Source organism: Adiantum capillus-veneris, chromosome 26, assembly GCF_014529385.1.
Source record: "Adiantum capillus-veneris isolate H3 chromosome 26, ASM1452938v2, whole genome shotgun sequence".
In the NCBI taxonomy this organism is placed as follows: Eukaryota; Viridiplantae; Streptophyta; class Polypodiopsida; order Polypodiales; family Pteridaceae; genus Adiantum; species Adiantum capillus-veneris.
In genome coordinates, this window is record NC_140956.1 from 101942871 (window position 1) to 101965269 (window position 22399).

General features: G+C 40.9%; 1 protein-coding gene across 1 annotated transcript; it reads left to right on the forward strand.

Annotated features, from left to right (window-relative positions):
- Positions 1–2197: 2197 nt before the first annotated feature.
- Positions 2198–5649, forward strand: LOC147423915 (putative protein phosphatase 2C 8). The gene is made up of 4 exons (XM_086501103.1): positions 2198–3841; positions 3920–4291; positions 4854–4959; positions 5061–5649. The coding sequence occupies exons 1-4, from the start codon at positions 2882–2884 to the stop codon at positions 5360–5362; spliced, it is 1740 nt and encodes a 579-aa protein (XP_086357229.1). The 5' UTR covers positions 2198–2881; the 3' UTR covers positions 5363–5649.
- Positions 5650–22399: the final 16750 nt, after the last annotated feature.

Below are 22399 nucleotides of genomic sequence, written 5' to 3' on the forward strand. Positions count from 1 at the left end.
CAACACATGCCTTGATGAAAGATTTTGCTACTTCAAGACGTGTTGTTGTGTGCTTTAGGTATTTCTTGAAGGGATGAAGCTGCTGGTGTCAGGCATAAACTTCGTCTTTCATTCTATCAAAAACTTCATGGACATATTTTGCATATTTGTCTATGTCCTCTAGGTCCTTGAGTTGCTTGGAAGTGCGAGCTTCATGTTGATGTAATGCTTTAGTTGTTTCTTCTGTTGGTGGCTCCCTTTTAGACATCTCTAGAAACTCTTGTGGAGTTTCAAGGAATCCCTCAAGTTGAAGTGTTGTGATCTTCTTGTTGAGACTATTCTCTAGGCATGGGAGTGGTGTGCACTTCCTCCTGCTTTTCTTTAGGCATTTCTTCCAACTTTGTTTTCGCTGCTTCAGGTACTGCTTCCAACTTTTCTCCAGTCAGGTAGGGGAGGGACACCTCTTTCATACATGTCAAGAAATAGTATTCAAGCATTCACACATCCTAAACCTATTCTCTGAAAAAAACAATGGTATCCTTGAGCTCCATTGTTGCCATCTAATTACTTTCCACAGAGACGAGACAAGTTGAGCCATCCCTTGTGGGTTACAATCAAGTGTTTCTTTAACCCTGGAGCACAGCTGTGAAGCTACTCTTCTCAAATCAAAGATGAAAGCCGAGATGTGAAGCTAAGAATTTTGAGAAAACAATTTTGTGTTTCTATTTACCCATATGTGCCATAGTAAAATAGCTCTCGAGATTCCATAAGGGTATAGGGGAAGATACTCCATATGCTCTCCTTATATTGGCAAATTAAAAAAACAATTCAATTTCCTAACATGATACCCCCCCCCCCCCCCCCCCCCAACGTCACCTCGCAAGTCCACAAAGAGAGAGAGAGAGAGAGAGAGAGAGAGAGAGAGAGAGAGAGAGAGAGAGAGAGAGAGAGAGAGAGAGAGAGAGAGAGAGAGAGAGAGAGAGAGAGAGAGAGAGAGAGAGAGATTTGTGTAGAAAGGTCTGCGTCCCTGCCCCCCTCGCTTTCACCTACCGCCTTGCCTGCAAGTCCTAGCATCTCCCTCTCAGCAACATCGACTACATTTGCCGTAGACTCTACTGGTTTTCCCACCATCCACTCACTCGCCCCGTTTGCCTTCGCCCTGAAGAAGATGGTCGTGCCATCGTCTGCCAGGCTATAACGAGAGCACCCTATACTGCAGAGAACACACACACACACACACACACACACACACACACACACACACAGAGAGAGAGAGAGAGAGAGAGAGAGAGAGAGAGAGAGAGAGAGAGAGAGAGAGACGCCCCTCTGGCTCCACAAGCCCTTCACTGACACTTGCCCCATGCACATTGACCTCCCTCGTCCGATTCCCCTTCCCATGCCTCCTCAAGCACGCTGAGAACAAGAGAGTTACAGAGAGAGACAAAAATATAAACCTTCTGCAACAGGCAATTGCTCAGGCACCTCCTGCCCCTATGTATCCATGCATGAGTCTGTGTGTGCACGCGTGACTGACAAACACACGTACAAATTGCTCGCGACGGTGGCATAGGAGGGAGAGAGGCAAAGAGAGACGCGTGGGTGCACGGGAAACCGCGAGAGAGAGAGAGAGAGAGAGAGAGAGAGAGAGAGAGAGAGAGAGAGAGAGAGAGAGAGAGAGAGGGGAGGTATCTTCTCGACATTCCACACATTGGTCACAATTTTGGATGCAGTGGTAGCTCCTTTCGTGCATGTGCCTAGGCCCTGCCCTTTGAGGGGGTGGTTGAGACTCGAGAGTGCATGAATTATTATAACACATGGCAATTGCCTGTGCGAACTAGTCCTTAAATCAACCTGTTTGACTTTGGAACATAGCATAATGCAACAAGATAACGAATTGGTCTGTGGACGCGTGTCCAGAAAAGTCGGAAGGGAAAGCTAAAACGGGAAAATTGTGTGGACTGTGCACGATGAAAAATGAGAGATACGCTATCCCGCTCAAAGAGGTCCGGTTTTGCACCTAAATAGGCAAGCATTAGCGCAGGGAGCGGCCGTGGCCCAGCTCTCCTACACTTGCGAAAAGCTCCTGTGTCGTGCCCTGTCGCGGGATTGGACCGGCCCCCCCGGCCCCCCCTCCCTCTCTCTCTCTCTCTCTCACACACACACACACACACACACGTACACCCCCCCTTTCTTCTGTGGTGTGGCTTTTGTCCCTTTTGAATGCTGCGTAGGCGAACCCACGTTCCGCATCTCCTTTGCCATTCACAACAGAACGGGGGCTCCATCGCCATAGCTGCTGTCCACCCCTTCCTGGAAGCTTCTCTCGTATGTGATCCATAGAGAATGAGGGTGTTGCGGAAAGCGAGTAGCTAGCTCTTTTTTGGGTCCTTTTCTCCTGCATTACACAGGTACTATTGGAGGTTCCGTGTGCCTCTCTGCTGCTGCAAGAGAGACATCCGTGCAGCTAAGGGCATGTGGCGGCAACATGGTGTCCTCTCGGTCTCCGTCGTGCTTTCTGCGCATCATCCTTATTGCTGTCACAGGTGAAAACTTTGCAAGTTTGAAATCATCAGATGTTTTCCCTTGCTTAAAAGAGCACATTGTGTAGCAATAGGAGTGTGTGGAAAAGGCGATAGGGCCATTCCTCTTGTCTTCTTTAGCATCAACATCAGGAGCAGGACCTTCCCCTAAGCTTGATTAGAGCCTCACTTTTCAAAGGCTTTGCTGCTGCGATCGGGTTTTGGGACTACGATAAGCGGTTTTAGGCAGCCATATTGGGATACAACCAGTACCTGTGACCCTCCTTGAGAGAGAGAGAGAGAGAGAGAGAGAGAGAGAGAGAGAGAGAGAGCCCTCCCTTTTTACTGCCCCTTCTTTCAAGAATCCTCCGTCTTTTAGCACAATGGATGACACAGACCCGTGCCTCTATAAGGGGAGGACCTCTGTCCTATCCAATGCAACAGTCATCGCTAGGCGCAAGCGCATGGAGATCAGACGTTTTAAGAAGATTTCTGGGCCCTCACATCTTCTTCATGATAAGCTCAATCCTGTCGCTGAAGACAGCTCGATTTGCGTCAAACGCCCACGCATCGAGCGGGCTATCACTACAGGCAGTTTCTCTCATGCTCTCGAAACAGATGGTACCCTTCCTTTCGATTCATATACAGAAGAAGGATTCTTTGCCGATTGCAAAGGGAAAGAGTCTGCTAAACTTAATGGTCCTGGCCTTTTCAGATACAAATCTCTCTCTTCCTGTGTCAATGGAGCTCAAGAATTCTGTTTGGAGACAGATGTTTATGGCGGGGCTACTACTATAGAGGAGGAGCAATTGTGTACCTCCCTAACAGGAATTTCTAGAGAGCAAAAAGCAGAAAGTGGCTCTGCTTTCCCAGAAGGGGTGTGTAGCTCCTCATGTGGAACTGCTCCCTCTAGTATGGTTGAAGGCATTGAGAAGCCACAGAGTGAGAGCACGCTAGATGCTCTCTTTCCTCCGACAGCAATTGTTTTGTCAAGCAACAAAGTGTTGGAGAATTCATCGGCGATAACAGAGCTTATTGTAAGCAGAACGGATGCGGAAATGGCAGACATAGACAATAAAGCCTTTGTCATCAGGGCACTAGAGGCTATGTCATCTTCTGATAGTGTTACTCCGAGCCCCAGTGATAGCAGTTGTCCTTATAGTGGTAAGCTCCTAGTGTGTGGACGGAGGCGTGAGATGGAGGACACAGCTACTATTGCACCGTCCTTTACCCAGCTGCGGCGTGGAACATCAGGCAGCTGTTTTTGCACAGAAAAGGTGGAGGATAGACCATTATGCAATCTGCACTTCTTTGCCGTCTATGATGGTCATGGAGGCTCTCAGGTGAGAAATGGTTTGTCAAGTTTGAAACACTTGTGTTGTTCAAGTTCATTGTTGTTAATGGCACTCTCTTTGCTGTAGGCATCTAATTATTGTACGGAGAGGATGCACCACGCTCTTGCAGAAGAGATGTCCAGCCTGTCTCTTGCCAGCAAGAACGATTGTGACACGTCGAACGGGGCAACTTCATGCTCTGCCTGGGAGAAGGTCATGTCCTCATGCTTTTCAAAAGTTGACCAAGAAGTTGGAGGTGTCTGCCCTCATGGGCAATGTAATGATGTGGGTGAAGGCACTGCAACTTGTTGTGGAGACAGTATAGCACCTGAAAATGTGGGAACAACGGCAATAGTTGCTATAGTTAGCTCCTGCCAGATTGTGGTAGCAAATTGTGGAGACTCCAGAGCTGTCCTATCCAGGGATGGTGAGGCCATCCCTCTCTCGAAAGATCATAAGGTGATTATAAAGATTCTTTGTCATTTTAGGTATGTGGAGAGGTGCTTGCCTGTTTGAAACCTTGTAATTTTGGTTCTTGCCTGTTTATGTGATTGGTGTGGTTTTAATGGTAACATATGCTCAAAATTAGGGCTCCAGAAGTAAAACCGTCATAGGCTTACGATTGTTGCTTTCAATGTTCGAAGTAACTATTTGACTGTCTATGCATAGGAGTCTTCCATGGTCAACTTAATGAGAAGTTGCTGTAGGAAAGGGCGGTTAACCGATGACTTTGTGGAGGATCATTAGTGTCCACCTCTACAAGGTGCATCTAGAGGCGCCATTAGCAACCTTTGGGATATTTTTCTTAATTCTAAATTTCGAAATTTGGCATTAGTAGATGGTTATACATCTCATGACATAGCCTTTATGAAGATTTGGATGAGTTGGGACCACTGGATGGTACTACACGCAAGCATGTTTTTTACTGCAAGTGTTATCTTAGTCTTGTACACTGGGAGTTGACTTCTCATTATAAAGAATGAAATGCTTGATTTTTTACACTTGATGGGTAATTTTACAGCCGGAGAGAGATGATGAAACCAGCCGCATTGAAGCTGCCGGAGGAAGAGTCATATATTGGGATGGCTATCGAGTTGGGGGACTTCTTGCGTTGTCTAGATCAATAGGTTGGTTCATGGCCTTGCATTGAGGCGGCATTACGATCATATATCCAGTAACTTTAACAATGGGCAACAAGTTCTAACTTAATTCTGTCGCTACTTGCCAGGCGATCGTTACTTGAAGCGTTATGTTGTGTCTGAGCCAGAGGTGACATGCCTGCAGCGGACAGAGGATGACGAGTGCTTGATTCTAGCTAGCGATGGTCTATGGGATGTAATAAGCAATGACACTGCTTGTGAGATTGCAAGGAAATGTCTGGACTCTTCAAGGAAAAAGCGTGCTTCAGGAAGTTCATCAATTGGTGAAGATCCAGCATCGGCCGCTGTTGCCGCCCTGTTGGTGAAGCTCGCATACAGCCGCGGCAGCAAAGACAACATCAGTGTGGTTGTGATCGACTTGAAGTCCTAATACAATTGTACAGGTTGGTGTGGTCTTAGTTGGGTATGGAGAATGGGTACCTAAAGCTATTTTACTAGTAAACGCCTCCATGCTCTTTGCGATTCATTCTAATGTGTAGTTTGTTCATGGAACAAACTGCAATTTGAGAGAAGGTGGTATTCTCTCTTATGTTTTTGCTATGATTCAATCCATATCCTTTCCAGGCTGGCAGAAATTTTGCTATAGCTTGAACACAATGGAATCAGGGGGGCTCGTTAGAGACCTCTGTTGTAAATATAATTGTTCTTTTTGGGTTTGAGGCGGTGTCGAAGTCTCAGTTTTGGATTTCATGTTGTGGATTCACAAATAAGGCCTGTTCTGTGGGTTTTACAAATTGTAGTTCACTCCCATTTTGGTCATTATAGTGTAGTTATCTATAGGTATGCATACTTATGAGTTATATGTGTATGCACTGTTCATGCATGTTTGTGTGCGTGTATGTATGCATATTCGTATTTTTGTGCTCTCTTCATGCTTGTTTGCATACGCCCACAACACTCACAAAGCAATTGGATGTGTAATTTGCATATATGTTGGCTCTGCTGATGCAATGATTCTGGATTTGGTGGATAATGACGGCCCCAAGTCTTTGCTGAAAATGTTTTTGGAATTTCCAGCAGGTGCTAATCATTTGCTTCCTTATCTCCAGCAGTGCCGTTGTTCTCTTGAGCCTTGTTTGGATTCTTACCTATACTCAATTATAAAGGTAAATCTGGTCATCAACCTTGTGTTTATCCAGGTGGTATATAATGCCTTCCGATGCATATTACAAGACATATCATCCTCTAAAGTTAAGGTCACACACACACACACACACACACACACGCACGTCGCACATGCACACACGTGGTATTACCATAGTGAAAATAAAACAAGGAAGCAAGCACATGCCACATGACTGGAGCACCCACTAGCCTCATGTCATTCACACTCTTTTTTGCGATTGTGTGCGCGCGCGTATGTGTGTGGGTTGATAATCACCAAGTCCCAAGTGAGCGGGGTTGTAAACCTGTTTGCAAGGTAAAGCTTGTTTGCCTTATGGCAATTCAACCAAGTCCCGTGTTGAGCTCATTACTGACAAATGCTCCTACTTGACTGACATCCATTTGCATGGCTTTTCTGTAACAAGATGGCTCACCGCAGTCAGTCAGCATGACATTGTCCGACCTTGGACAAAACCACTTAAGTGGATGTGATGATCTACTAGATTGTCTCAAAGCGTGACTATTGCTCTTTGCCTTGTTAATTGGAGTGCTATTAGTGGAAGGTACATAACTAGGATTCTAAGTTTTCATAGATTTTGTGGAAACGTCCTCAAATGTGACTTTCCTATATTCAACCTCTTTGATGGGTTTCTTGTGCATTTTTGACTCATTAGAGATAGCATGTGAATCTTGAACTACTTTGCAAGATTCCAGGTGTCAAAAACAATATAGCACAACCAAAGAAAATACACTTGTGTAACTTTGGATCTAGCTTTTTTCGAAGCTCCTTGGGCACGTGCATATGTCTCGCATCCAAAGATGCACAAATAGTCAGTGGTTTCTTTTCAAACTACAATCTCTCTAGAATCTGATAATTTTATTGCGTAATAGGTGATTGAATGACGATATGTATTGTTGTCAGTATTATCTCTGTCCAAAAGCCTTGAGTCAAATTTGCCATAAAAAGCATGGTTGACTCATGAAGGTTGACTCATTCATGAATCGTATGATTCATCCTTTCTATAATTCCATTTTGATAAAGTATGTAAGGTGTAGTAAGCTACCTCTTAATACTTCTCTTGTTATAGAAATTCTCGAATTCCTTAGAGACATATTTACCACTATTATTAATTGTCAAGCTTTTGATTTTCTTGTCAGAGTAATTATCTATCAATGCTAGAATTTTAGGAAAGTGGAGAAGAACTGATCTTTATGTCGCAAAGGATAAATCCACACCTTCATAGTGGAATCGTCTATGAAGGTTACAAAGTAGCTAGCTCTTCATAGAGACTTGGTCAGCATAGGACCGTAAACGTCGCTATGGACGAGCTCTAGTGGCTGCAAACGCTTTCTATTCAATGGCGATGAGGTGGTCCTAGTTTGTTTACTATAAATGCATTGTTCACACATAGAAAGTCTGAAGAGCTTAGCATAGGCAAGTAACCAAAACGAGTTAGTGTATTCATTCCCTTTTGGTTGTATGACCTAATTGGCTATACCACAACTTAGTGGCGGTAGCTCGGCTATGGATAGACATTCTTGTTTCACACATGAAACAAATATAGAGTAAAGTGTTCCAAGTTTATTAACCCTTGAGAATCACAAGATTTTCTTTGCAAATTGACCATCAACCATTCCCAAAGGTGGTCTACCAAGTCATCGAGCTAATCAGTAAATATCAAACTTTTCGCTAACTTGAAAACATATCTGACATTCTTGATTATAAATTTCGTGTCATTTTGTAACTAGCTTGATGTCTCCAACACCATGTATCTCAAGCTCATAGGCATCACCGAGCTTGACTTTGCTACAAGTATGTCCATATGTAGAGAATCGTTCTCTATGAGGTGTTAATGGAAATTGGCTCCAAGATTTACTGTAAAGACGAGAACATCTGAGGAGCTATGAAGCTCAAGCACATCTACAGTCATGGGAGGCTCTATCACATTGAGCTCCTCAATCTTAGTTTTGCCCTTGCTGTCATTGTCAGACTTCTTGCTATCTTGAGACTTTTTCTTCTCTCGCTGCCATGTGCGAGACAATCTTCTTCATATGTCCTTTCTTATGGCAATGGTAGCATACGGCATGCGTAAAGAACCTATAGATTCGCTTTGAGAATTTTCGTGATCCTTATTTTTGGCACGGTTATATGAGTGCGACCTCTGACTTTTACTACTAACAACATATGCATCACCTTGCTTTGCAAGTTCCATTGACTTCCTGTGTATCTTTTCATTGAGTAGATTAGAAACTACCACATAATAGGCCAAATCGCTATCAGGCACAGAGTTGTTAATCATTGTGTAAAATATATCCCATGAAGAGGGTAGAGAACATAGTAAGATGGACTGCACTTCATCGTTAAATTCCAGTTTTTGTGATATCAATTGACTGAAAAGTACATTGAATGCATTCAAGTGCTCAAAACTATTTCACCTTCTTTCATGTGAAGCCCAAAAAGCTTTTTCATCAAGTACACTTTGTTACTTACACATTTTCTCTCATATATGTTGCATAACTTATCCCACAAGGATTTTGCAGTGGCTTCACTTACTATGGTGAAATAGATAGAGTGGGCTAAGTGTTAGCAAATAGTGGATCAGGCATTCGCATCAAGCATCTTCCATTGTGATTATGTATAGCCATATTTCTCTGCATGCTCAAAGATCGCTTTAATTGACCATTTTGAGTCAGCACATCTTGGATTTGTTGTTTCCATATATAGAAATCTGTGCCGTCAAATTTTTTGATATTGTAAATGTCTTTTTCAGTAAAAGATGCCATTTTTGCAAGACTTGAGCATTATGGAGATAAGGATAAAAGTTATGGTGAGAAAACCTAGTAAGATTTGACAGAACCTCCTTTGTAAGGATGGCGTAATCTCAAGCCAAAAGAGTGCTCAAAGACTCATAAAACGCATAAACAGACTCACAAAAGTTTTTTGGCAGTCTTTTTTGTCTGGGGAGTGAAAACTCAACCCAAGTGACACATAAAACACATAAAACTAACTCAAGAGAGTAAATCTGAGCATAATCTATCAACTGTCTTACTGACAAAACAACTGCCATACGTGGTGTCAAGCAACTATCCAAACATATACATAACCTATGGTAAGGGTACCGTAATAGGAAACTCTAACAATTTGTATCCAAAGGTATCTTAATATTCGAGAATATCCCAACTCAATAAAACATCACGCACAACCTTCCAAAAGGCTAAGTAGACACAGACTACCCTAGTCCGAGTCTCAAAAACGATCGAGAAACTGTCAAAAAACATTACAGATATACCATGGGCAGTATTTGCAACTCAATGTATGTCATGAAAGCTAATATCTAACCAATCCAAACGATTTTTTTATATTAAACTGATCATTTAATGTGAGAGAATAAATGGGAACAAGGGTTAGAGTATAGACATGTGCTTATGGATCTGTCTCAACATGGGACCAAGGTTAAAAGGGATCCAAATGAGAGATGGTATGTTAAAGAGCAATCCTACCTAATGGAGCTTAAATACCGTAGGGTTAGCTTCATTAAAGACCTCCAAAAGTAAGTGTTCAAAAGTCCTTTGACCTTAGGCAAGCTAGGGTTGACCTTGAGGTGGGAATCTTACACAAGCATGAGGTGCTTGTTGGCTTGCTAAGTGTTAGTGGGAACCTTAACCCAAAAGCTTGAGGTTATTCTCACATCCTTAAATGACTAAGGTTCTTGATCTATTCAATTCAAAGATAACTCTTAAGCGGTATCAACTTTTTCATGCTTGATTGGCTAAGTCCTTAAAGTATTCAATTCAACCAAATGGCTTAATAAGCATAAAAGACACATGTTCAAATGATTCTCCACATGTGGCCTTCATAATTTGCTTGAATGCTATTGGATAGGTTTTAAAGGGCTTTAATGAGAATTTTGAATACATAAAAATAAATAATTAAGTTCTTTCTCTCAAAGAGGAAAAAGATGACACACATCCAAATGAAATAATAAAATAATATGAGAGAGAGAGGTGGACCAAGCATGAGAGGGGGGTATACTCTCCCCCGCACACACACACATTCTCTATTGTGTGGAGAGCAAAGTGCAAGAGCTCCATCTCCTTCTCCAAGCTTGTTGAGAAGTGGAGAGCCTACACCAACACTCTTGGCTATGGAATGCAAATCCAACCAAGAGCCATGCTTCAATGCTTAAGAGCTTGCCATCTTCTTTATCTTCATTACTATGCTATTATGTTATGCTAAGCAAGAAGAGTGATGATACGTGAGGAACTATTTTTTTCTCCCATGGATGATTCTCTTCCTCTTCCCTACCCTCATTCCCCGCTAGCTCTCTTCACCTTCGAAAATGTTTGAGGCCTTGGGACTGAGGCTTGGGATAGTTAATGTTTTTTGCAAAGGTTATGTTAAGCTTGTGATGCATGAAGCTTTCCATCTTCATAGCATCACCAAGGTCACAAGGAACACAAAGATTGTATTGTAACAAGTCTCTTGCAGAGAGAATCTATAATACAAACGCCTTTTGGAGGGGAGATTGGCAAAAGCTAATCCGGTCCTCAACTATTGTCATGTTCTCTAATACTCTCTCTCTTGCAAAAGTATTGTTCATGCCAAGTTAATTAAGTACTATGTTCATGTTGCTTCATCAATTAAGTTCACCCTCTATGTTCTCAAATTAATCTCACAAAAATGCTCACTCTAATTCTCTTAATTTTGCTATTCTCAAAGTTCATAGACCATTTTTATTACATTGTTATCAGAGAATTTGGTTTTTCTTTTCTTGCTTAAGAAGAGAAGTCCTTAAGTAGCCTATTAATGGTTGATTTTGTTAATTATATTAGGATAAGTGAGACTGGAATCTATTATCGGTTTTGTTAAGCCCACTATGTGGGATATGGTGCACACTTCGGGAGCTTTGGTTTTAATAATGGGGTCTTTTTAGACTTGCCTATGGCTTTACCATTATTGAGCCATAAGAAGTCCGAAAGGAGCTATCCCTCGGCAGTTCTGTTATGTTAGACCCACCCCACTACTCTCTATAATTAACCAATTCAAGCTGTGGGTGTAGATAAGTGCTTATTTTCAAAGGCTAAGAGGAGTAGCAACTAAGGTTTTGAGTTGCCAAAGAATACACTAAGTAAACACATAAGTATAATTAGCATGGCTAACAATAACCAAGAGAGTAGAATGAACATTGATAACTTTGATTTTGCACATGAAGGTGCTAATGATGATGCCCCCATGTTTATCAATTATCTTGTTACTAGGTTGCATCAAGCTATGGGCAACCCTACTTTGCAAGCCGAAGTTACTCAACAACTTCGTGCTTATGGGATTTCCCTTCCTCTCCAAGAGGAGAGAGAGATTAGAAAGCCTCTTGATGAGACTTCCAAAAGAAGACTCTCTCTCATATGAGAGGAAGAATCCAAAGAACAAGAAAATAATGAATCCCTAAGTTCCTCTGAAGATGTGGATCCACGAAGATGGCAATCTAAACGATCAGTAACTCCTCTCATGAGGAAACGATAAACACACGGTCCTTATCCTCGTCAATCTGAAAGGGAAGAGAGGAAAAAAAGGTCAAGAAAGAGGTTACCCTCTTCTCCTTCTTTTTCACCTTCCTCCTCTCCCGACGAAAGCTATGGCTATTCTCCTAGAGAATACAAGAGGGGAAGACATCGCATACACTACATGCCGAAGATCACAAAAGCTCAAAAAGTTCAAAGATAGAGGAAAGAGTATCTCTTTTCTCACCTATGATGGCACCTTTGGTGACACCGACAAAGTATTTGCCTTCATCCAACAATTTGATGCGGCCTTTGGAGACGAGGGCTTCACGGAGTCCTCCAAGCTATGCCATGTACCTATGCATTTCTAGAAATCGTCTTGTCAATGGTGGGCTAGCCTTCGTGGCAATGGTGAAGCCCCAAAGACATGGAAAACTCTACAAGTTTCCATCATGAAACAAGTCCTTGCAAGCGATGGAAAGGACAAAGTACTTACCAAATGGCGCAGTTTGAAGCTTCTCTCACATGAGTCTGTCTATTCACAAATATGTGGACAAGTTTTGGGATTTACATCTCAAGGCTACCGTCTTCCAAAAGATAGACTTCGTCGAGCAAAAGCAACAATTTTGTGTGGGATTACCTGAAGAAAGGGCCGAGTATGTCAACTCTCAAGAAAATCACGTGATCACGTTAATCGTTAACGTGATCTTGATGGTGACCTGTAGAAACCAATAGAGCCGGTAGGCCTGTCGGGCTTTTTCATTTTCTCGGAGGGGCCCGCCGGACTTTAGGGTTTTTCCGGCGGGCCCCGCTGGGAAAATGAAAAAGCTTGGCGGGCCCGACTATATATAGTAAACCTCTTCTTAGTTTGGCATTTTAACAAGGCAAATCCCTGGGGAGTGTATCTGAGTGCCGGGTATAGTCATCTCCTTGTGAATTGACCTAAGGTAACAGAGTCACAGGTCCTTTTTTTTTGGGTTGAACGTGATTCTTAATTCGGTAACCACTTCTAAAAATATTTAAACTTTTCACCGAGCATAAAGGTACAAAACCAAAACAATTTGAGAATTTGGAGAGTTATGCTCATTGTGACGAAGCCATTGGTCCATAAAAGGGCTGAACTTGGTTTTAGAAGATGAGCAATTTAAATAATGAGTTGATAGTCAAGGGTCGGATGTCCTGTACTAGTGTACTGGGTATATAAAGATCCTTGAAGTCTTGCATTTTTCACCATCATAGAGTTGAATTGATATACATTTCCATTGCACAATATGAGAGCTATAATCCTTAATTGGGTTGAATTAGCTTTTATATATTGAATTGGATGCATAAGGGGGCTACAATCCTTGATTGGGTACAAGTAGTCCTTAATTGTGTAATTGTATCGAAGATTTCATTGTCTTGTTTTATGCATTGGTTTATATAGGGAGTTAATTATGTATTATAATTAAAAGATTGTTAATGCATGAGATGGTCAATCATTGACATTGTTTCTCTCATGTGTGTTTTGTAAATAATTATCATCATTTCAATGTAAACGTTAAGGATTCTTTGTAGCATGTGAAAATAGTTGTGTCTTATTGTTTTCAGATTGCAGAGGATGTATAACTAATCATTATATTTATAATTGCATTGACAATTTCATATTATTTTTGTATCCATAATGCCATGTAGAGAGTGCATTGCAATGTGTATGTTCGCTCAGAACATATGTGGTCGATATGTGGAATGGACTAGAGTGCATTGCAAATCTCATATTGTGTAGATTTGACTGCTTTCTTAGTGATTGTTTTTCTAATATATATTGAAAAGTTTTATTTATTTATTTTAACTAAACATCTAGCTCTTATGTTTGCAGTATTAAATTGAAAGCAATGGAGAAAAATGTCAGCACAAGTGATACGAAGAAGTCAAAGCATTAAAAAGCCCTTAGCAAACACGGTTTTGAATCTCAAATCATAAAAATTATCTCCCAGATTCGGCCTGACAAACAGACTTGGAATTGGAGTATAACTTGGCCTAAACAAGTAGAAGGTTTAGCTAGACAATTTCTTCAGAATCCTTACAAAGTTGTCATTGGTTCATAAGCTCTAAAAGACAGTCATTCAATTCTACAGATTGTAGAAGTTATTTTTGAGAATGAGAAATACCCAAAATTGCCAGATTTACAGAAGCAAGTTACTAGAAAACTTCCAATGGATGAATTTGCAGCTTTATCTATCCATGATGATAAGAGTCAAGCTAAATGAGATTGGCTTCTTTCTGAATTTAGATTTAGCAATAGCCCTATAATGGCAACAACAGATGTTGCAACTCGGGGTTTGGTTCTATCATCGAAGTAATGCACCACACCATGGTTTCTTCCCGCATCAATTTCCAACACGGGGCTAGACGGAATGTCAAATCATGGAAAACAAAGACAAAAATGATGCAAAGTGGAAAACCAATGACCAAAATTATTCCCAAGGCACTTCCTACAACAACAACAAGAGGTCCAAGGAGAAGGGAGTTTACAAAGGTTAAAAAAAACTCTCTCATGAAGAGCTTGAAGCTTTTCGCAAGGACCATAAGTGTTTTAAGTGTGGGGAGCAAGGATATGGCTATCGTTCTTATCCCAAGAAAAATGCTCGCAATGAGACTCTTAGGGCTTCCACCATTGAAGCTCCAAAAGAGGATGCTCATTGAAAAGGGTCATCTCTTTCCTATGCTTGGGAAAAGGTAAGGGAGCATTATGCATTCATCTTGTTTGACCCTAGCTCTACTCACGACTTCATATCAACGGAGTTGGCCACCAAGTTGGGCATTCAAGCTTTCGAGATGGGAGATATTGTAACGGCTGACACAGCTTTCAAGGGACAGCAAGCCTCTGTTACTTTCTTGATTGGGAAGTTGAGGCTTCATGTCCAAAGCTATGTCGTTAAAGAAGACTTTTTCATCTCTCCTCTCCAACATGAGGATGATATCCTAGGGGCGCCATGGTTTGATTGCATCGCTGCCAACATGAAGTTCCTTGAAATTAGAATCTACTTCACCTATAGGGGAAAGAACATGTATATAGATGCTAATGAGTCTGGTCGTACTGTACCACTTGTAAATTCATCAGCTTTTGGCTTGACCAATACACCAGCCAAAATACTGTACCACTAGATATTCGTAATGAAAAGCTCGATTTTTGCGTACTTGATTTTTGTCAAAGAACCCACTAATGACGCTAATGGTTTATCAAATGAAAATGGTAGGAATCAAGAAGAATTAGAGTTGTCTACTTTTCTAAAAGGATTCCAATATGTTTTCATTAATGATATTCCTAGGGACTTACCTCCAAAACGAGGGGATGATAACCATCGAATTGAGCTCCTACCAGGAATCTCACCGCCTAGCAAGCCTCCTTATCGAGTTTCCCAAGCTCAACAAGAGGAGATCATGAGGCAAGTACAAGAATTGGTAGACAAAGGGATGGTGAGGCCTAGCTCCTCTCTCTTTTTTCTCCAGTTCTTTTAGTGCAAAACAAAGATGGTACATACAGTATGTGTGTGGACTATCGAGCACTAACCCATATCACTATCAAAAATAGATTTCCTGTGCCTCGGATAGAAGGTCTATTTGATAAGCTACAAGGATCTACCTACTTCAGTAGGAATGCCCTTAAAAGTGGCTATCATCAAATAAAGATACTGGATGAAGATATCCTAAAGATCGCGTTTCGTACAACGTTTGGTCTTTATGAATATCTAGTCATGCCTTTTGGCTTGACCAATACACCAGCCACATTCAATTGTTTAATGGAGAAAATATTAAGACCCTACCACAAGTTCACTGGAGTGTTCTTTGATGATATCATCATCTACTCCAAGTCCTTGGAGGAACACAAGCAACATCTCCAAGTGATTTTTCAAGCATTGAGGGAGAATAAGCTTTTTCTCAACCAAAAGAAAAACTAATTTTTCCTTCAAGAGATTCAATACTTAGGTCATATTATCTCTCAAGATGGTATCCGTATGGATCTATCGAAGTTAGAGGTAATAAAAGCATGGCCTAATCCAAGGAATCTACATGAGCTAAGAAGCTTTATTGGTATGTGTGCATACTATAGACGCTTCATAGCAAAAAAAAATCAAATAGCAGGACCATTACATGACTTAACAAAGAAGAACGTTAAGTATTCATGGACTGCTAAGGAGAAAAAAGCTTTTGACCACCTCAAAGAGAAGCTTACCTCTCAACCAGTCCTTATGCTTCCGGATCTCTCAAAGCCATTTGAGGTCCAATGTGATGCTTGTGGTGATTGCCTTGGACCAATCTTGCTTCAAGAATGGCATGCCATAGCATATGAGAGCCGAAGGCTCAATACGGATGAATAGATCTTGGGCATTTATGAGAAAGAGCTTGCAGCTGTTCTACATGTCCTAGACACATGGAAGCACTATTTATTGGGGACTCCATTCATTTTACGAGCAGACCACCAAAGTCTCAAGCACTTCATGACGCAAACCAAGCTTTTCGACAAACAAATGAGGTGGGCAAATTTTCTTTCACAATTATATTTTCATATTGCTCACATTGCTGTGGTAAGCACATTCAAGTGGCCGATGCACTTTCACCACGACCAAAAGTCAATGCAGTGTCTATAGCAACTCACAATGATCTATCTTTCATGATAGATGAGTATGTTATTGACCTTGACTTCAAAGATGTAATGTCAGCCCTTGATTTGGGGAAGAAAGAGGAACCATTCACCTTGCAGGATGGTTATCTTCTCCATGGAAATAGGCTATGTGTTACCCACTCCCTTCGTGAGAAAGTTATTTATGAATCCCATGCTCCTCCATATGTGGGACATAGAGGCATTCAACCTACTCTTCGAGGAGTAGAGACATACTTCTATTGGCCTACCATGAAAGTGGACATACAAGAGTATTTTCCAAAATGTGTGGTATGCCAAAAGACTAAGTATGATAGAGGAAAGAAACTTGGATTACTCCAGCCATTGCCAATCTCTAATTCACCATGAGAGAGTATATCCATGGATTTTATCTTTGGATTACCCAAGTCTATCCATGGGAATACAAAAATATGGACAATAGTCGAGAGGTTTAGCAAGCAAGCACACTTTATTCCTATCAAAAAGACTATTAAGGCACACCAAATGGCAACTTTCTTCATATCTTAGATTTTCAAACACCATAGATTACCAACATCCATCGTGTTAGATAGAGCTCCTAGAATGACCAGTAATTTTTGGAAAGTTCTCTTTGAAAATATAGGTACAAGATTGACTTTATCTTCGGCCTACCACCCACAAACGGATGGCCAAAGTGAGATAGCCAATCTTATGATACTCGATCTACTAAAGACTTATGTTACAGAAGTAGATCAACGATCACAATGGGATAATTACTTACCCCTTGTAGAGTATGCGTACAATAATATTGTCCATACTACTATAGGAAAAGCACCTTTTGAGATCATAGCGGGAAGACCTAAAAGTCCCTTGCTACTTAAAGTACATGGGAAGATCTTCGCTCTACTGATGATTATAGCCATGACCTACAATAATCTTTTTAAAAGGTTAAGGAGGCTATATACATCTCTCAACAAAGGCAAAAATATATTGTTGACAAGCACAAAAGGGTCTTAACGTTCACAAAAAATGATTGGGTCTTACTTAAGTTTCCCAAGGCTCGATTGAGGCAAACGATGGGCACTACGAGCCATCAAAAGTATTATGCTAAATTAGCAAAAAGATACTATGGTCCTTTTCAAATCTTGAAGCCAATCAATGACATGGTTTATCAACTCAAGTTTCCCAACCATTGGCTCATACACAATGCTTTTCATATGAGCCTACTTAAGCCCTACAAAGGAGAGCCACCAATAGAACTAATTATTGAAGACCCTCTAGAAATCGAAGACTGAGAAGAGGTGCTACAACCCAAATCTATCCTTCGGTATGAAGACAAGGTACTACGGCATGGTAAGATTATCCAATGGTATCTTATTAAGTTCAAAAATTATCCACTTGAAGATACTAGATGGATGCAAGGAGTTTAAGGATAGTATGAACCTTGTCAATGCTTACAATGTTGCACTAGAGTAAGCAAATGTAAATGCTTTCTAAATGAACAATGTTTTTGTCTTATAAGACTAATCCTCTTTTGTGCAAAAATTTAAATAGTATGCATGCTTAGAATCATGTTTGTGATGACGACGTCACTCAAACACCAAGTAGAATTTGTCACTCTACTTTGGGAGTATGATATGGACTAAAGAGAAGATATGCTTGCGGTAGCGACGTCTCCCAAGCACCAGATGGACTAGTCATCCATTTTGGAATGATGTTGCAGGGTGAAAAGGGATCCTCTACCCGCTATAAGAAACGTAGACTAATGACTAACACTTTATCTCTTCTACCTCATAGTCGACGACGACTATGATCCAAGAGAGAGGTAATGTCATAAAATCTAATATCTAACCAACCCAAATGATTTTCTCATATTAAACTGATCATTTAATGTGGGATAATTAACAACAACAAGGGTTAGAATATAGACATGTGCTTATGGATCTGCCTCAACACGTGGCCAATGTTAAAAGGGGTCCAAATGAGAGATGGTATGTTAAAGAGAAATGCTACCTAATGGAGCTTAAAGACCGTAGGGTTAGCTTCATTAAAGACCTCCAAACATTAGTGTTCAAAAATCCTTTGACCTTAGGCACCTTGAGGTGGGAATCCTACCCAAGCATGAGATGCTTGTTGGCTTGCTAAGTGTTAGTGAGAACCTTAACCCAAAAGCTTGAGGTGTTTCTCACATGCTTAAATGACTAAGGTTCTTGAAGTATTCAATTCAAAAATAACTTTCAAGAGGCATCAACGTTTCCATGCTTGATTAATTAAGTCCTTGAAGTATTCAATTCAACCAAATGACTTAATAAGCATAAAAGACACATGTTCAAATGATCCTCCACATGTGGCCCTCATGATGTGCTTGAATGCTATTGGATAGGTTTTAAAGGGCTCCAATAATGAAAATTAGATACATAAAACTAAATAATTAAGTTCTTTCTCTCAAAGAGGAAAAAGAGGACTAATACGAGAGAGAGAGAGAGAGAGAGAGAGAGAGAGAGAGAGAGAGAGAGAGAGAGAGAGGTGGACCAAGCATGAGAGGGGGGTATACTCTCCCACACACATTCTCCCACACACACACACACACATTCTCTCATTGTGTGGAGTGCAAAGTGCAATAGCTCCATCTCCTTCTCCAAGCTTAGCGAGAAGTGGAGAGCCTACACCAATACTCTTGGCTATGGAATACAAATCCAACCAAGAGCCATGCTTCAATGCTTAAGCTTCCCATCTTCTTCATCTTCATTACTATGCTAATATGCTATGCTAAGCAAGAAGAGTGATGATAAGTGAGGAACTATGTCTTTCTCCTATGGATGATTCTTCTTCCTCTTCTCTACCCTCATTCTCCGCTAGCTCTCTCCACCTTCGAAGGTGTTTTGAGGCCTTGGAACTAAGGCTTGGGATAGTTAATGCTTTTTGCAAATTTTATGTTAAGCTCGTGATGCATAAAGCTTTCCATCTTCATAGCATCACCAAGGTCACAAGGAACACAAAGATTGTATTGTAACAAGTCTCTCTTGATGGGAGAATCTATAATACAAATGTCTTTTGGAGGGAGGATCGGCTCCAAGTAAATCCGGTCCTCAACTATTGTCATGTTCTCTAATACTCTCTCTCTTGCAAAAGTATCGTTCATGCCAAGTTAATTAAGTACTATGTTCATGTTGCTACCATCAATTAAGTTCACCCTCTATGTTCTCAAAGTAATCTCACAAAAATGCTCACTCTAATTCTCATAATTCCACTATTCTCAAAGTTCATAGGCCATTTCCATTACAATTTACATGAGTAACTGCGCACAAATGGGCACCAAAAACTATTGTATGCAGTAAACAAAATCCCTACGGGGATATCTGCTCTCAAAAGAGCTTAATAGCACTAGGTGTACCCAAGAAAATATGCATTTATCGGGATTGCATATTTGTGAGTGGTAATGTACCGGGTGAGGGAGATTATTTGGTTCTACTTGTGTTTGCAAAAGGATTGGAGTGTATTGTGTGTCCTGGGCTATAGAGAAGCAATTGTGTGTGTTCTAGGTGTGTTGTCTAGTGCCTCTTTTCATTTTCTAGTGCCCCCACCGAGAAGCATCATTTTATAGCAAAATATGGTTTTTGAAGCTTGTAGAGATGTTATGGACTCATTTTCACAAGTGAAGAGAATCAAGATGAGTGGATAGTGGATTTTGAGCTCTACATGATGTCTATATGCATGAAAAGGGACAAGAGCAAGATGCAGACTATGCCTTGATGTAAAGCATAAGCACGGTTTGATGCACTAGCAAAAGAACCTAAACCTGCATGGCCAGCTTTGCGATCATAGCTTCTTCAAGATTTTTGGAAAGTGTTCTTGCCATTTTACATGGCTTTCACAGTTATGCAATTAGTCAATGGCAAGTACTTCAAATTGGACAAGTTTATGGCGTGTTTGCATTCCAAGGTTTGGGAGAAGGTGGACTTTGAGAGTCCAGAGAATTATGATGGCACTATGCCAATTTCTTGAGCAAGGAGGTGTAAGATAAGGAAGAAGATAGAGCAAGGTGTGTAATGCTACGAGGCGGAATCTACACAATTGCAAAACCTACGTGACAAAGCCCAAGCAAGAATCAAGCTAATAGAGATATGCCATTCATTCCATATCAATGGGTACATATTGTACATGATTTTTATGAGCAGATGTAGGAATTTAAATGAAGTATTATGGAGAGAGGGCAACCCAGATGGGAAAGAGGCAAAGCTAGGCCTTTGTGAGGTCAATGTTACATTGCGGGGAAGAGGGGCACTACGCTCTTGATTGTCCACATCCACCACGGGAGTAGGGAGGTATGTATCCTTTAATTGGAATAGGAAGAGGATAAGGGCCACCTAATGGTCTAAGCAAGTTGCCGATTAAAGAATCAAGCAACTTCTCCTCCTCTAGGGAACAAAGATATAGGTTATGTTAACATTATTGGAGTTGATAAGCAAAAAGTTGATGTTTTGGTAAACAAAATATCTTGAGAAAGAAGGATAAATGGAGACTGAGTGTGAAACCATGAGCCACAAGGATAAGGAAAAAGTGAATAAGGGTAGAGAGGGAGCAAAATCCAGCAAGAGAAGAAGACATCGTGGAATCAAGCAAGGAGATGTTCAACTAGGGTGGGGATATTTGGAGTATGATTGGGTAACTAATGTCAAGCGTTAGAGGGAAAATATTACTTTTGGTCAATTGTTGGCATTGAATTCTATGTTGAAAAGCCAGTGGTCAACCAATGTCAGTACAAGGCTTCCATGAGCCAAGGATGCGGTGCATGCCATGCAAGACATGGCATTAATGTTGGGAAATCCCATAGATGTGATTCCTCTTGTTGACACTCTCATAGATAAGAAGATGCAGGTTCAAGCATACATTGATGGTGGGGCTTAGGTATGTGTTATGATAGAATCTGCCATGAGGAAAAAAAGGTGTCAAATTGATTGCCTTGTTGAACGTGCACATGAGGATGGTTAATCATGCAAAGGTTAGATGTTGGGCATAGCTCAAGATGGGAATGTAAAACTTATCGGATTGAGTGCCTCATAGACTTTTTTGTAATGAAAGTAGGAGACAATAGATACTCTTTCGTAGCCCCTTTTACTGATTATACATCTCTGAATGAATGTAATAAAATACAATCTTTGGGCTTGACAGGATTTGCATTCATAAATGAGGGTAAAATTATAACAAATGGAATCAAAGTGATAGAAAATAATAATAATATTAGATAGAAATAGTAGAGCTGTTATCCTGGCTATTAACATCACCCCCTCCTAGTCTGGGTAGTCCACAACATAGCTACTTGTTGGCAAGGTAGTGTGCATGCTTCCACGCTTAATGCCTTTTTTGAAGTGCCTCCAAAGCCTTCTTTTACTTGATGCAAAGTTTTTTCTTGGCCTTTGTGTGATGAATTGTCATCAATCTTGTTCTTTAGTTCCATTTTCGAATAGTGATGAAGCGTGCTTGAAGGTTAGCTAACATGGGTCGAAGATCTTTGATTTGTGAGTGAAGAAGCCCCTATAGAACACCTTCTCAAATTTCTATACATCCAATATGAGGGTGAACACTAATTTGACATAAAATCTATAAAAGATTTTGTCGGTTTTGTTGACAAATCATAGCATAGCCCTTTGTTGCCTTCAAGAAAGGGCATCCAAAGTGCATCTGTCTATTCAGCTTGGTGGAATGTCTACAAGCATGTTAGCATCATCTTGGCTATCTTCATGAATATAATACATGCTATGTCTGGAATGTGCTTGAACATCTGGATGGCTAGAATCTTCACCATGTACTCCTTCGTAGGCTTTATTCTGGGTGGTGCTAGCATGCGGTAGTTCACCCAAGTAGGGTGGCTCTTAAGTAGAATTTGGTGGCTTCCCCAACCTTGGGCTCGAGGCATTGGGCATGGAGTTTGTTCATGCTTTATCTATGGTAGAGCCTGCACATAGAGTACTAAATACCTTGAATAGCAATTGAGCCATATCTTTTTCCATGAGGGGCGTGGCTTTGCAGTGTCAGGTGCTTGATCCTTGAGGATTCATTGTTTTACCTTCAAGAGCTCAAACTTGATCAGTGGATAGGTAAGGCTATGCGAGTGCCATGAGTCATCAATTTGCTTTGAAGTCAATTGAGCCACGTTTAGTATTGCAAGGTGTGCTCTTGCCA

What these genes read in the sequence shown, in the direction of transcription:
- LOC147423915 (XM_086501103.1), top strand. Translation starts at nt 2,882, where the DNA reads ATGGATGACACAGACCCGTGCCTCTATAAGGGGAGGACCTCTGTCCTA. An exon ending in CTCTCTCGAAAGATCATAAG is followed by an intron (nt 4,292 to 4,853) that starts GTGATTATAAAG and finishes GTAATTTTACAG; the next exon opens with CCGGAGAGAGATGATGAAAC. An exon ending in TGCGTTGTCTAGATCAATAG is followed by an intron (nt 4,960 to 5,060) that starts GTTGGTTCATGG and finishes GCTACTTGCCAG; the next exon opens with GCGATCGTTACTTGAAGCGT.